The sequence below is a fragment of the Pezoporus occidentalis genome, unplaced genomic scaffold, assembly GCF_034315485.1.
Source record: "Pezoporus occidentalis ecotype Australia unplaced genomic scaffold, CSIRO_AGI_Poc_V1 ctg25, whole genome shotgun sequence".
NCBI classification, from domain to species: domain Eukaryota; kingdom Metazoa; phylum Chordata; class Aves; order Psittaciformes; family Psittacidae; genus Pezoporus; species Pezoporus occidentalis.
Genome location: NW_026914394.1, coordinates 6,846,964 through 6,861,363, shown reverse-complemented (window position 1 = coordinate 6,861,363; position 14,400 = coordinate 6,846,964). Strand labels below are relative to the sequence as shown.

The following is a 14,400-nucleotide window of genomic DNA, read 5'->3' as shown; positions in this document are numbered from 1 at the left end:
TGTATCCATCTACCTAAGGCATGTTGACTCAGACTGCATCTATCCTGACATGCCATCTTTAGGACTTCCAAATGAAACCCATTGCATGGCTTTCTGTGTTTCCAGTTGAAGCTGCACTCTTGGTGAGCAAGCATTTCTCCCCTTCTTCATTGTGGAGTGGTCTGCAGTGTAAGGTATTCTCTTGCAGCTTTGCATAGGTTTATTCTCTAGAAAAAATACCCACTGTAAATGTACTACAAGCTGTAATTAGGTCTGGTTTATAGGAAGGGAATTTTGAACCTCCTGTGTAACAGCAATAAGAAGTAATCATGTTCATTCTCCACTTACGGTCTGGTTTAAGCCAGTGCTGGATGTATGTTGATACTTCTCAAGGAGTGATAACAATGTGCTGGCTGCTTCTCTGTTAAATGATTAAAACGAGTTCAAGTAATATGGTTGTGCTAATTTGGTTTAACAGTGATGTTACACAACAAAAGTTTGGAGTAAAACCTATGTTTGAAGTGGTTTGTCTCTTCAGAAGAGGATGTGGTGCAGTGTTGAGCTGTTGATGCACACATACGGACTCTGGATCATCTTAAGGGTTGGTTAGAAGGGTGGTGTGGGAGGAAATGTACCTGTAGTACCTTCATACTCCATCACTGCCACACGCTGTTGCATGTGAACTACAACTACCACACTTGTGATGCTGAGTAGGAAGAAAATAACCAACCTCCTTTTCACAATTCATATTGATTGTGATTAATAACATGAGTCTGAAAGTTGCATTCTTCTATGTTAGTAATATCACCACTGCTGGTACCAAACACACAGATAAGGCATTAAATTGATTTTTGCTATTAACATTTGAAACTTATTTTGTTTTTTATTGCAAAGCTCACTTCCATTTCTTTGTTCCTCACCCAGCTCTTCCTTCCATGCCAGCTTGGGTTAGCATACCTCCTGAGGACTAAGGTGCTTGTTCTTTACGTTGGACCACTCTTGGCCTTGCCACATTGTTGCTCAGGAGATGGTTGATGGTTGAGTAGCAAGTAGAGTGATACAGTTTAAACTGGAAGAGACAACAATGTGAAAAATTAAGAAAGAATCACCAAAAAAAATCCAGATCCTTCAGATATCAATTCCTGCACAAATCCCTCATGGCCTGTGTGAAGGTTTGTGTCCTACTTACCAGCAGTGCCTCACACAGGGACTTGTATTCCAGAGGAGGGGAATGACCAGAATTTAACTTTCAAAGAATATTTTTAAGTTCATTTGAAGAAAAATTAACCAAGCAACCCCCAAACAAACAAAACTAAACACCAAAGTTAACAGTGTTGGCCATTGCTGTTATATACTTTTTCCCTTTAAGTTACTTTGCTGTTCCTGAGGGATGGTGTACAAGACTCTACTGAGCAAGGCTATACATGGTTGTATTCCACCTGTGTAATGTCTTCTTGTCTCTCGAGTGTCAGATCTGGTATTTCCTTATTCCAAGCCAGTTAACTATGATCAAGTGGTTCCACAACTTTCATACCACTAGAGGGAGCGTTGCTACAACTGATACAGAAAGGGTTTTCAAGGAAGAGCCACCCTGCTTTTACTAGTTCATGTAAACTTCTGGCTAGTGATCACATTTTATGGGCAGTAGCACTGTACCTTGATACAGGCTTGTTTCTTTCTTCTGTTACAAACCCCCTGTTTAGTCTCCTGCAGAAACTTCCCCAGTGGTACTTTGTGGCTGGGATGCCAGGATCAGTATTTTCTACACTCAGAATCCTGGCTGTAGGATCATGAAACTTAGGTAATGGGTTTGTTTTCATGGGCAACTACAGTGAATTCTGAAGATGATAATCAGATTATCTTCACGGAATCCTGGAATGGTCTGGGTTGGAAGGAACATTAAAGCTCATCCAGTCCCAACGCCCTGCCACAGGCAGGAGCACCTTTTACTCGAGCAGGTTGCTCCAAGCCCCGTTCAAACTGGCCTTGAACACTGCCAGGCATGGGGCATCATCAACCATTTAATCTAAGTATGGTTTAGCTTTATCTCTGCCAGCAGTAGGAGCAAGATTAACTCCTTCCTGCTGCGCTAGCAGAGTTTATTCTGCTGGGCATTATGGAACGTATTGTGTAAGGGAAGGAGATGCCACAGAAGTGGAAGCAAGCAGCATGGAGGTGAGCAGCTCACCCCAAACACCAGAGCAGTGGTCTCCAGGGTCCTGCAAATGGAAAGGAATGCACTGCGAGGCCTGCTGAGAAGGTGAGTCAGGATGTGTGCAGAGAGACTTTATCTGGCCCACAGAGCCGGCACATCGAAGTAGCTGGTTGTTAACATCCCAGCCAACATGGTAATAGTGTCTGATACTGGCCAAAGCATTTAATGTCCTAGATGAAAGCATTCAGGTTGTTTAATTGGCAATGTCTTGCTGGTTTACATAGACTTAGTGCCCTATTTTGATGAGATTTAGAATTGTGCTGAGAAATTGTTTCCATGGAAGCAGAGATCACTAAAGAAATAAGGCACACCACAGCTTCTGCAGGATTATTCCTTTTACAGCCTGCTGTTTGAAATAATTAACTCTTGTAGTACCATTACAGCTTAGCATGAATTAAAAGGAATAATACTTATTTTTTAGTGTCATAGAGGCACTATATATATATAGTGTAATAGATGTATATAGGTATTTGGAAAGACTTTTATCTTCATAATATGCATGTTCCTATTTACAGAGGGGAAAATCCACCAGTACAATGAAGTGCACTTTGGCAATTAATGCAGCACCATCAGGGAAACTCAGAACTGTTCCTCTTTGCCCTGTTCTTATCACTGTTCTACAATTTTTGCTTGGTGGTGGGTGTGTTGTAAAACTGTCATTGTGCTGCTGCTCACCTTTGAGGGAAGAGCCAATGAATGTGGTTTATAACTAAGGTAATGGCAATGAGAATCTTCCACCAGTGAGACCAGACTGCCTTGTTGCATAACTGATGGGTTTCCTTCCTTCCATATGCAGCTTTTGACAGCCCCTTTTTCTCTACTTCGTTGGAAGTGTCTGTAAGAAGGGAAAAGCAGTCAGATGACAATATGAGGCTGAGACCAAGTGTGAACACCTGGAAACATCACACAAGCAAAGTGCTATTCACTAAAACACCCTGGTTGTGCTCAGCCTCATGGTTCTTTCTAAGCACAGGGGTGGTGCAGCTCTTGACTATATGGAAGCTAACAGTGCTCCATGGAAGCCAGTTTCCAAACCCTCCCTCCGAAGTTTGTAACATGAAATGAAAGACAAGGTGCGAGTATGTGGGTGACAGTTAAATGGATTTTGACTATGAAGGAGGGATGTGAAACTGAAAAAAGGGCAGATTCTGATAGGCAAATGAATGAGGGAAATGGGAAGAGTTACTAAACTCTTAGCAAAACATCAAGATGACAATGTGAAATGCCAGCCATTTAATAGTAATAGAAGGTGTCCCAGCCCGTGGCAGGTGGCTGGAACTGGATGAGCTTTAAGGTCCCTTCCAACCCAAACCATTTTAGGATTGTGCCTTTTTCTATTGGGTATTTACATCTGGAGCTCATATATTAAACCTCTACTGGGTTATAAATACACACTGATAGCCAGGGTAACTTCCCCCTCTTCACTCAGATGGAAGCAGTCAGTGCTGCTACTACAGGTAGCCCATCTTGCACTGATCTGAAGCAGTTCAGGCCTTCAGGAACCAGCAGCACACATAGAAGGGGTTGACTGCAGGGCAGTGGGTGAGTTGCAGGTATGGGAGAATGGCATATCCACTGTTCTGTGGTCGTCACTGGTCCCAAAATCAGGATTTATAAAGTGGCTGACAGTGTTTGACAAATCAGATGGATGGGAGGTGCTTAATGCAAACTGGAAAACACCTTTCAGCTGCTGCCAAAACATATGGAAATGGTAACTCACACTTTGTAGATCATTAGGATGCTTGGGAGCTATTGGAGTATACTTGAAAGGCATTACTCAAAGTTCAGATTGAAACATTTCTTTAGAAATGACTAACAATGTTGTAAGGGTAATGCAAGCATGAAAGTCATCATTCCTAGTGGTGCCCTGGGATGAGTATTGCCAAAGAAACACAGGGAGAGAAGTTTTCCGTGCTGGAAGATAAGAATTGTGCTCTGTAAGTCAGAGAGCAGCCATCAGCCTGGCGAACAGTTGTTCCTCTTGAATTGTCAGCTTCTCCTGGCAGCATACATAAAGCTCCAAAAGACTTTATTTCATAAATATATGGAATTAGAAAGGAGGAAGTCCATAACTGGCAGTAAGCCAGGCAGTGGAATTATACAGAAACTGTGTGATGGAAGAGGCAGGAAAAACGATGATGGGGGGTAGAGTAGGATTTCTTCCACAGACAGGAAAAATTCCTCAAACATGCATTTACATAGTCTGTAAGAAGTCTGAAGAAGGAAAAGGGCAAGCTGCTTGTGCTTTAATCCATGTGGGAAGGCAAAGCAAGGTGGGAGCTATGTTTCCAGTTGGCTTTTCTCTCTCCCCTGTTGTTTCCTCACTAAGAAGGAAGGATGACAAACATCTGGAGGCAGGTGTTGCATTGCTGCTGCTCCCTGAACCTTGTTGACTTCTCTGGGTACCAGAACAAGAACCTGTTTGGTGGGTCTGATTTGAATCTTGGTAAAGGGAGCAGCACACCAGTGTGTAGAGATGAGCAGACTCAGCAAATGAATTAAAGCTTCAGGTATTGACTGCTGTCATTCAGACAGCATCCAAGCTGTGCATCCATAGCAACCCTGTGCTATGGAGCCTGTTTGGGGTTTTGTTGGGTTTGTTTCTGGTGTACTTCCATCAGCTCAGAACAGCTGTACCTGTGAGACCAACAAGTGGATGGTGTGTGCCCAGCATGGACCTGACAACTGCACCTGCACACCGGTAGGTTCAAATCACAAGTTAGACTGTTCAACACTGACTTCAAGATGCTTGATAATGAAGGCAGAAATGATCCTCTGCAAAGAGAAGAGCATCAGGGCCCATCTCCATGGGCTGTTAAGTAATGATGGCATTTACAATACAGTCTGGAAGGACACTGGAATCTTCAAAGCAGGCAGTTCAGTCATACCAACGCTTGCAGGTGCGTGAACAATGCTTGAGTGAGAAGAACTAAAAAGGGTGACGAAAACCTCAGTAGTGGTGAACTGATTAGAACAAACTGGATCTACATTGAGCTGAAGCACGAAACAGGTCCAGTTCCTTTGATGGTCCTGATGTAGTGAATGCCTTGAAACATCTGTTTGAGAGCCGATACAAACTGCACCCCAAATACATCACAGCCGGTAATAACATGCCCCCAGTTATCCAAATCCGCCTGAACCAGCATGAGAAATCCAGGTGTGATGTGAATATAGCTCATGTAGTCTATGACTTTGAAAAAGATATAAAAGATGACTCCATATTTCATTCTAACAGTACATGAACTGTCTGTGTCAATGGAGATGCTCTGGATGTTGAAAAACTACAGATTTACTACGTTGATGAAAAGGCCCGAGTTTTGCATGCAGCAGCTGGGTGCTGGCTTTGGTGGTGCGGTGACAGGGGTGGTGCTGGCTGCTGGCATGGGCATCACTGTGCTGGCTCTTCTGAGGTGGCTGAAGACAAGAAAATATGAGAAAGGTGATTAAACAAATGGCTGAAATGGGAGCACTGAGCTTACAGCTCTGAAAAGGAAAGGCAACAACAGGAAGAAAAGAAAAAAGGCACAAAATATAAACAGCAAATAGACTCTGCCAGTGGATGGATTTGAAGAGATCTTTTCCTTTCTACAGGTATTTGTATAGTGATTGCCCTAAATTATTCTACTTTAGCAAGAATGGCTTGTTTAGTGTTGGGTATAAACTAACTTGGGAGGCAGTTACCTAAATATTTTAACTGAGTCCCAGTTGAGAGCCTCAGAAAACTGTTGCAGCTGTCTATGTAACAGAATGCTTACCCTGCTACTGCAGGCTTGATTCAGCTTTTCTCAACACTCTCAGAGTGGTTCTTGGTGTATCTGCTTACTGATACTCAAACACTTGCTGTGGCATAATTGGGTTGTACAGTTGCTTTTCTGTAGTAAAGGCTGTTTTTAAAGTATAGGTTGTGTTTCTTTTAAAGTTGCTGTTGCTGGAGCTTTTTTTTTTTTAATCAACAAAGAATGTCATAAATATTACTAAATAACCACATCGGGTGGTGATGAGAGACCAGAGGCTTTTAAACAGAGTCATTTGTTAGGAAACATTCCTGCAGTCCCTTCCAGGTGCAGAGATCCCAAGTTTCCAAGTTTGCATTCAGGCAGCACAGTGAGCTATTCCCACTTGTGCTCTTTAATAGGGGTCTGACACTCCTAGTCAGCAAAGATCCCTTGATCCCAGTGCAAGTGTAAGTTAACCTTGGTGTTCTGCCCAAACTCCAGCTCTGGTAATAGCTTTCTGTCTCCCTAAATTCCCCTTGCAGTTTTAATGGGAGGAGATAAGTTTTCAGTGTTGTACAGCTTGACAGAAATACTCCACAATGCTTCAGGGCAAGCTGAAAAAGAGCTTTATTCTACTAGAGCTGCAGGGGGAATTTAAAGAGCAGAGTGTAATTACTGAAGTTGGAACTTGGCCAAGACACTAGAACTGGACTTCTTTGCTACCTCCTCATCTGCTGCATTCCATGTTTGGAAGGTCAAGTCCACCGTGAAGGACACTTGAAAGAAAGTAGTTGTGAAATGTTGAAATAGCGGCAGTTACATTCTCCATACTGCATATGGATGTCAGAAGTCCCATCACTCTAATCTGGTAATGTTGAGATGAGACTGCTACACCAAGGCACTGCAGCAGGAGCAGCTCCTTTGTTCTGCTCATTAGTTTCTACATTACTAGCTTGTAATTCTACTAACAGTGAGTAATGTGCTACTTCCAGGGCAAACTGTTAAATATGCATCTCTGATTCTACTGAAGGAACAGGATAGCAGAAAAAGTGAAGGTGCTTTGATTCTTTTTCTGCCTTCATTCAGATAGAAGAGGAAGAGACTTGTTTGGGGGTGTTTAATTTTTTTGGCTCAATATACATCATTTTCCTTTAAGCTAATCCTTGTTAGCTTACCTGCTGGAGAAATCTGACCTTTGAATACATAAAACGCAGCAGATGCAAACCTAAAATAAGTTTTTTATGCAACTGCATCAGTGTTCCCAAAGTTTTGGAGCAGGATCTGCCATTTATTGTGTGCCTTATGGCACCCCATTCAAACTGGTTGGTTTTCAGTCAAGTATATACATTAGTAGTGACAGAAGACAAAGTAAGAATTTAGTATCTAGGCTGGATTTTCCCAAGTCATAGGAAAAATCAGAACTTAGGCTAACTCCATACAAATCTCCAATCAGGCTTTTACAAACTGATTAAAACTCCGGAGCCGAGTAGCCCTTAGTGATGAAGAAATGTAGGATGAGAGTATAAATTTTACAAGTATGTAACTTATGAGAGGTTGGTGCTGTCTCTTCATCAGAGATTACGAGATGTGCAGTCTTCTCTGGGGATCTACTGTGGCTTTCGACTCCTAAAATCACTGCACTCTTCTCACTTCTGTCATAAGAAAAAAAAAGTGAAGGTGAATGATGAGATTTCATATTAAAATGGAACACATTTAATTCTGACTGGGAGAAGCAAAAGTGTCTAGCTGAAAAAATCTGAGCAGGTAACAGCTTCAGCAGCTTTCTTTGGCTCCTGGCTTTTCTTTTCAGAGGCCGAGATTGAGAAAAGAGGCTGTTGTGGTGCCATTCATATTTTTATTAATCATTAAAGGATTAATAAATGGAAACCACATGTCGTGGTCAGTTATTTCCTTGCTAATCACCAAGCACCAGTAGAGCGCATGCTGCTAGGGGATGGGGAATGCACGAGGGTTATTTAATAGGAGTGATAAGGTGTGTGTCTGCAATTAATCACCAGAATGGGAAGATTAATTGTAGTGCAGAGCTCAAAGAACCTCTCTTTGGACTAGATCATTTCCTTGAATAAAGCTACTGTAGGCTTTGGACTTGAATAAACTAAACATACCCATTGCTCCTGCTAAGTGCTCATTTCTCTCCTGCTGCTCCAGTCATATGGCCTCTCAGGCTATATATTAATGTCTTTGTTGCACATGGTAAGTCAGGTATTTCACTGGAACACTTCATGATGTTGAGCTTGTTTGACTTCCTGTCTACTGCTGATGTTTCTCCACTGAAAAGGAGAAAATTAAATAGCTTTATATTTAACAAAAAATAAATGCTTTTTATTATTCATTCTAAAGTAGAAATTTCTAACTGGAATCCCTAGTTAGCCTTTCCTGGTTTAATAGTGTGTTTGTTGTATTTAAGTTCTATATTCTTTGCACTGGGTTCTGTGGGTACAGGCAGCATGGTGATAGTAATGGTGGGTTTATGTTCTCAGTGGCACTGGCTGCCAGCTTTCAATCGGTGCCTGGAACAATGTGATTAACATCAATCTGGTATCAGCTTCTGTGGCTCAGGCATAAATGTATTCAGGGGGTTGTTTTGCTTTGGAATGCTATTTGAATACTCTGTAGGTGTAAATACATCCATATTTATTCATCTATGTAGATAGAGAAATAAATGCATAGCTGATAGGAAAGAGTGCTCTGTGCCATTGCCTACCTGGATTGTGTAACAGAGGGTTATGCTTGCTTTAACAAAGATCAAGCTGTCTGTTGCCTAAATTATGCTCTGCAATTCCAGCTGGTGAAGGGCTGCCTTGAAAAGCTCAAAATATCCATTGTCTCTGATACAACTCTGAAGAGGATAGTGCTTCCCTTTCATTCAGGGCTACTGCCTTTGTGCAACCACACAAAGTGAGTTTTGGCCTTTGCTTTTAACTTTTAGTTAAAGCTTAAGTAACCACTCAAGATCTGAGGACAGTGCCAGGAGCAATGCCAGCACTACAGCAAGGAAATGAAAGATAACAATTCATAGAAGGATGAAAACCCTCTTAAACTCTGTTCCCTTTGTTCCCCCTGGTAAAATCCATGCCTGCTTATATATGCAAGTATGCATTCTGGAATGCATTGACACAAAATCCCTGGTAATGACTGGTGTGTGTGTGTGTGTGTGTGCACCTATACTTAAAGACACATGCATCACTGTTTGTTAGAGTAGGCAAGCCCTAGGGAAAGCTTTTTTGGACAGCAAATCCTACTCCCCACTTAGCAAGCCTGCAGCCTGCTCTAGCTCTTATCAGTAGTAACTAGCCCAAACCTGCTGCCTTTTTGGAACAACAGGGAATCCTCTTCTTGTCCCATCTTCCCCCGATTAAGAATAATCTGTTTATGGGTGTTTAGACTGGGATTACGGCCAGATTAGGGTAATGATGTGAAACAAAATGCTTACTACAAAAATACACCCAACCCCTCTCCTGTTTAGACAGTAAAACACCAGCATATCTATAAACTTAAGCACTTAATGACAAGAGATAAGATCCCCCCCCCAGTAGTCTTTAAAATGTTTAAACCTTTCGGAATCACCTTAGAAAAAATCAAACCAATTTCTGTTGCTTGACTATCGAATCCACTTCCTCACAGAATAGTTAAAGAGGAAACAAATTGTCCCTTCCTCCAATTCTCCTTAATTGGAGCAGTTAATGCTATTAAACAGACAGGTATAATTATCTTTTCCAAAGCTTTGCCTCAGGCTTTTAAGTACTGCAATTACCTCTCTTTTTTTTTTTTTTTAATGCTAAAATTAATCTTAAATCATTACAGTTGCTATCAGAGCAGGAAAAATCAACTTCCAGAACTTTGACAATTCTTATTCAGCACTTCTAACAAATTTCCTTACACCAGGATTTAGCTAGTTAAAATTTCACACATACCAGGCAGCCTGACAAGATTCACATCTCATTTCCATGAGGATCCCTGCTCCCTGAGGGATAACACTCTTACAGTCCTACTCCAGCAGAAATCAAGTGCCACAGAAACAATTAGGGAGATGTGGTATTCTCTAAATGAAAGACTGAATGAGAATGCATTTCTGATTTTCCACTGGGATTTGCACAGGTGGGCTCCACAGGACATATGGTGGCACATAAATTCAACCTTTTTCAACTTTTCCAGCTATTCTTCATTTTAAATAAGTAAGCATCCTTGTAAGGCTTGAAATGAGAAATCTCAGCATTTCTGCTAGTCTGGCTGCACCCAGGAAAGCTAAGTGGAACAAGAAGAAAGTAACTGGATGCGGCTATGTTACACACACATTTGTGTGCAGACACACTCATTTTTTTGCATAGGTCTGCTAAGTTTTCCTTTTTTCTTCTTATCTTCATGTGCTCTTTTCTGTTGTTGGAAATGACTTTGTTTCAATCCTGCTGAAGGACTTAAGTAAAATGTCTTGGGTATATAGAAAGTTAATGAATGCTTCCTTTTTTCAGTCTCTACAAATAAATCTTGCATTTTAGATATCTAGTAGAAGAATTCTGTGCTACTTACTATCTTCACTGATGTTTTTATGCAGTCAGCTGCTTTAAAAACAGTTTATAGAATCACAGAATGGTTGGAAGGGACCTTTAAAGCTTACCCAGTTCCAACCGCCTGCCATAGGCAGGGACACCTTCCACTAGATCAGGTTGCTTCAAGCCCCATCCAACCTGGCCTTGAACACTTGCAAACACAGTTTACAGATTATGTGCAAGGATTAGAAGAACAAAAGTTATAGTGATAGATTCTCAGAATTTCTGTCACTTTTGCAACTACTAAGCATCCAAGTTGCCCTCTAAAGCACAATGTCTGACAGATCTGGCAAGATGAAAGCGATATGTAATGGTAGAGCTCATTTTCGTTAATTCTTAAAGCCCTCAAAATCAGAAGTTCCTAAAATGTAGTCTGAATGTTTGTATATGTGTTTCCTTAATCTTGTCTATATTTCTCTTGCTCCAAAGAAGAAAACAGGTGACACACTCAACTCTGGTTGATTGGCATCCTGGGCCAGCAAGGTACTCAGCATGTTAAGACTGGCATCAAGAATCACTGGCAAGTGATTCTTGGGAATGCCAGGGCTCAATAAATGGTACCAACAAGTTAAATATCTAGGATATCAATTCCTTAGTGGGAAGAGCTCCAATAGACTTTTGTGGCTTTTACTGAGAGTCTTTCATTAAAATATTGTAACATAGCAAGAGAAGAAAAGACTTCTCCTTACTTACAAGCTCACACATGTTTTGGAAAGAAAAGACTGTATTGAATTTTAGAACAACTTTTAGAGGAACAGTTTTGCAGTGAACTTCTGTTTGGTTAAGTAATTTCATCTTCTGGATTTTAAATCTACTTTTACATCAACAACAGATAAAAAGCAGAAATAGTTATTACCTATCGAATTCTTAAGTAGCATCTACTGACTGATATGTCAGTGGGGCAAGGGAAGGCAAGGGTCAGCTAGAACCCAATACAATACACTCAGTGGATCAAGGCAGGATATTCTAGTGAAAAACATTTGGAAAAATCTTGATATTTATGAAAAGCACTGAATGGTCTTTTAAGTGAATGTGAACTCCTGAGATTTCAACTGGCCAAACAGGCTGAGTGGCATTACATAGCAAGCATTGTTCCTGCCAAGATTTTAGCCCGACACTAACAAGCAGAAGTGAATTACACTGAAACCTGAATGACAAAACCGTTAATTAATATTTAATTTTAGCTTAGAATTATAGAAAAGCAAATATTTTATAATAATTTTTTTCATTTGAAGCTAAAGACTGTACATTTTAACTGACTTTTGAACTGTGATGATCAAAACACATAGCAGAGAGGTTTTATTACCAAACTGTTTCCACCTGAATATACAGATATTTTTAATATTTACACTTACACTGATCTTCATTACTTCTACTGGATATGACATTTGCTTATGTGAATAATTTGATACATATACAAAATCTCGTTCAGTTCAGTGCAACTACTTACATAGAGAGATACACAAATACTCATGGACGCATCTATACAGGAGAATTCTGCCTGTTAAGCAGAATTAACAGCAGGTGTTAAATGGTTAATTGCACTAAGGACATAGTGTGTTTGTACAGTGTATGCGGAGAGCAAAAGCTTTGATAAGCTCATACCTAGTCAGTCAGGGGGGTTTGATGTTAAGTGGTTTCCTCCACAGCAACTTGAAGCAAGGATTTGGGGACAGGTGATGATAAATGACTCTGTGAGCTCCATCCTACCACGCAGGGAGTTCAGAGGCATTTCATATGCATTTCATCTTTGGGGAGAAAAAAAAAAAAGACAGCTGTGAAAATACTTCATGATCTGAACTCACTCTACAGATCAGTTTTTCAGCAATGAGATTCAGTGCCATGCTGAGGTTCATCAGAAAACCTATACATCACTTAGGACCTCTAAGTAGGTCCTATGCAGTCTCAAGGCATGAAGGCTGCCTTTTGGTGTTCTTCAGAAATGTGAATTAGCCTTTTAAGAGATGAGGCTCACAAGCAAAATCTCAGCAACAAAACAAGTCTTAACCTATCTCTCTAAAGCATAGAATTTTATCCCTTATTTCCTCAGAAATAAATGGTTATATGCACATAGATTCATTAAAATTCAAGAGGAACCATGGTATAAATGACTAGTTAGAATGTTTTTTTTTTCACTGCATGTCTATTTCGAGAAAAACACCACTTTAGAACTCTCTGATTGCTCAACTGTTTACCTGATTTTCATATAGATATTTAGTGTTGGTATCTGATAGAGAGATCCTGTATTTACCTGTGCTGTATCTGCTGCTTGTTTGCTTTGAAGTTTTAATTGTAAGTGCTGATACTTGGGGAGACTTCAGAAGTGCAGAATATGGAACACAACTCTTAGCCCCATCCTTGCACACTCAAAACATCCACTGAGTTAACAGGAATTTAGGCGAGTCTGGAATGCAGAAATAGCTCCTATACCCTCTAGGCAGACAGTTAAATAATGCAATTGGAGAAACAAATAACAAAAAGAAATATGCAAAGAAAAAACATTTTCAGCAGACTTGAAATAAAGTGGAGACTCTGTAAGGGGGAAGAAGGACATTTGCTCCATGGAACAAAATGGTAGAAAGCCTTCATGCTTGGCTTAGGAATGGAGAATTCTAGATAATAAAGAACAAGAAAAGCAAGCAAATACCAAGTCTAAGAAATAAGGATAGGAAGCATCAGGAGACATTCATGAGAGCTCCCATCTCCTTTCTTCATTTCTTGGCAGCTGGGACGTACACAAGCCTTAGGTTAGACAAAGTGCTTTGCGGCTGCTACAGCTCAGCTGTTTTTGTGACTGGAGCTGACAGTCACACACATTAATGCTGTGCTAATCTCTGACAGATTTTACTCTTCATGCCTCTGAGGATAAGGGAGGCTGGGCAGGTTTTAAAGGAATTTTGTCTTGAGAAAACAGACTTTCTACCTGTCAGTACATTAAGTTTCTTCTTGGCCTGTATTCCCAAAATCTGGTCACTACATATACATAGGGCCTCTAATCAAAAAGGGGTGGACTTAGAAGTATATCAGCAAACACTAAATATTTGACTGTGTTCACACACGCTGCTGAAGGCAAAGATCTGCGTTTCTTTACCTTTTGCAATGAGAGGCGCTTTTACATGCAAAGCCTCAGGGTTTGGATGAAGCTTAGGCTGTCCTGTCATTACCAAACTTTCAGTCAGCAAATAAGCTGTTTTTCACCTCCCACTATTTAAGATGTACTTCTGTCAGCTAGCTGAGCAGGCCACACTTACCGATGAAGTTAGCAGCAGGTTTGGGAAGAGCCAAACATCACCTCCTCAGGTACCACTGTAGAGCTGTCTGCTCCCTCCCACAGGGGTGTCACCAACCCTCTCTGGTAGCTGGAAGCACTGCAGCACTCCAAAACCAGCAGCAAGCAGCTGTCTACAAGGATGCCAGAGAGGGGCTCTTCATCAGAGGCTGTGGTGAAAGGACATGAGGCAATGGGTTGAAACAGGGAAGATCTAGGTTGGATATAAGGCAGAAGTTCTTCCCTATGAGGGTGCTGAGGCGCTGGCACAGGGTGCCCAGAGAAGCTGTGGCTGCCCCATCCCTGGGAGTGTTCAAGGCCAGGTTGGACACAGGGGCTTGGAGCAAGCTGCTCTAGTGGAAGGTGTCCCTGTCCATGGCAGGGGGTTGGAACTGGATGATCTTAAGGTCCTTTCCAACCCAAACCATTCTATGATTCTATGATAGAACCCATGAGTTCTGAAGGGTGAAGGGACGTCAAGGTCTGCCCAGCCCCAGGGACACAGGAGTCAGGGCCAACCCCAGCTGTGAGGTGAGACAGGGCCACACACGCCTCAACACTGAGACACCGCTGGTAAAGCCAGAGGAGAGGCAGCAGAGGAGCAAGGACGGCGGCAGCTCTGCGCCTCCCGAAGGGACACCCCTCCCTTGCCCC

The 14,400-nt window shown here is 41.4% G+C and overlaps 2 protein-coding genes across 2 annotated transcripts in view; one reads left to right on the top strand and one right to left on the bottom strand.

Annotated features, from left to right (window-relative positions):
* FGGY (FGGY carbohydrate kinase domain containing) overlaps window positions 1–14,400 on the bottom strand; it is a 448,818-nt gene that overhangs the window by 343,023 nt on the left and 91,395 nt on the right. The window lies entirely within an intron of this gene.
* TACSTD2 (tumor associated calcium signal transducer 2) lies at window positions 4,342–5,700 on the top strand. The gene is given in 4 exon segments (XM_062623177.1): window positions 4,342–5,061; window positions 5,064–5,198; window positions 5,201–5,501; window positions 5,503–5,700. Coding segments are annotated over 4 exon segments (873 nt in total). The 5' UTR covers window positions 4,342–4,763; the 3' UTR covers window positions 5,642–5,700.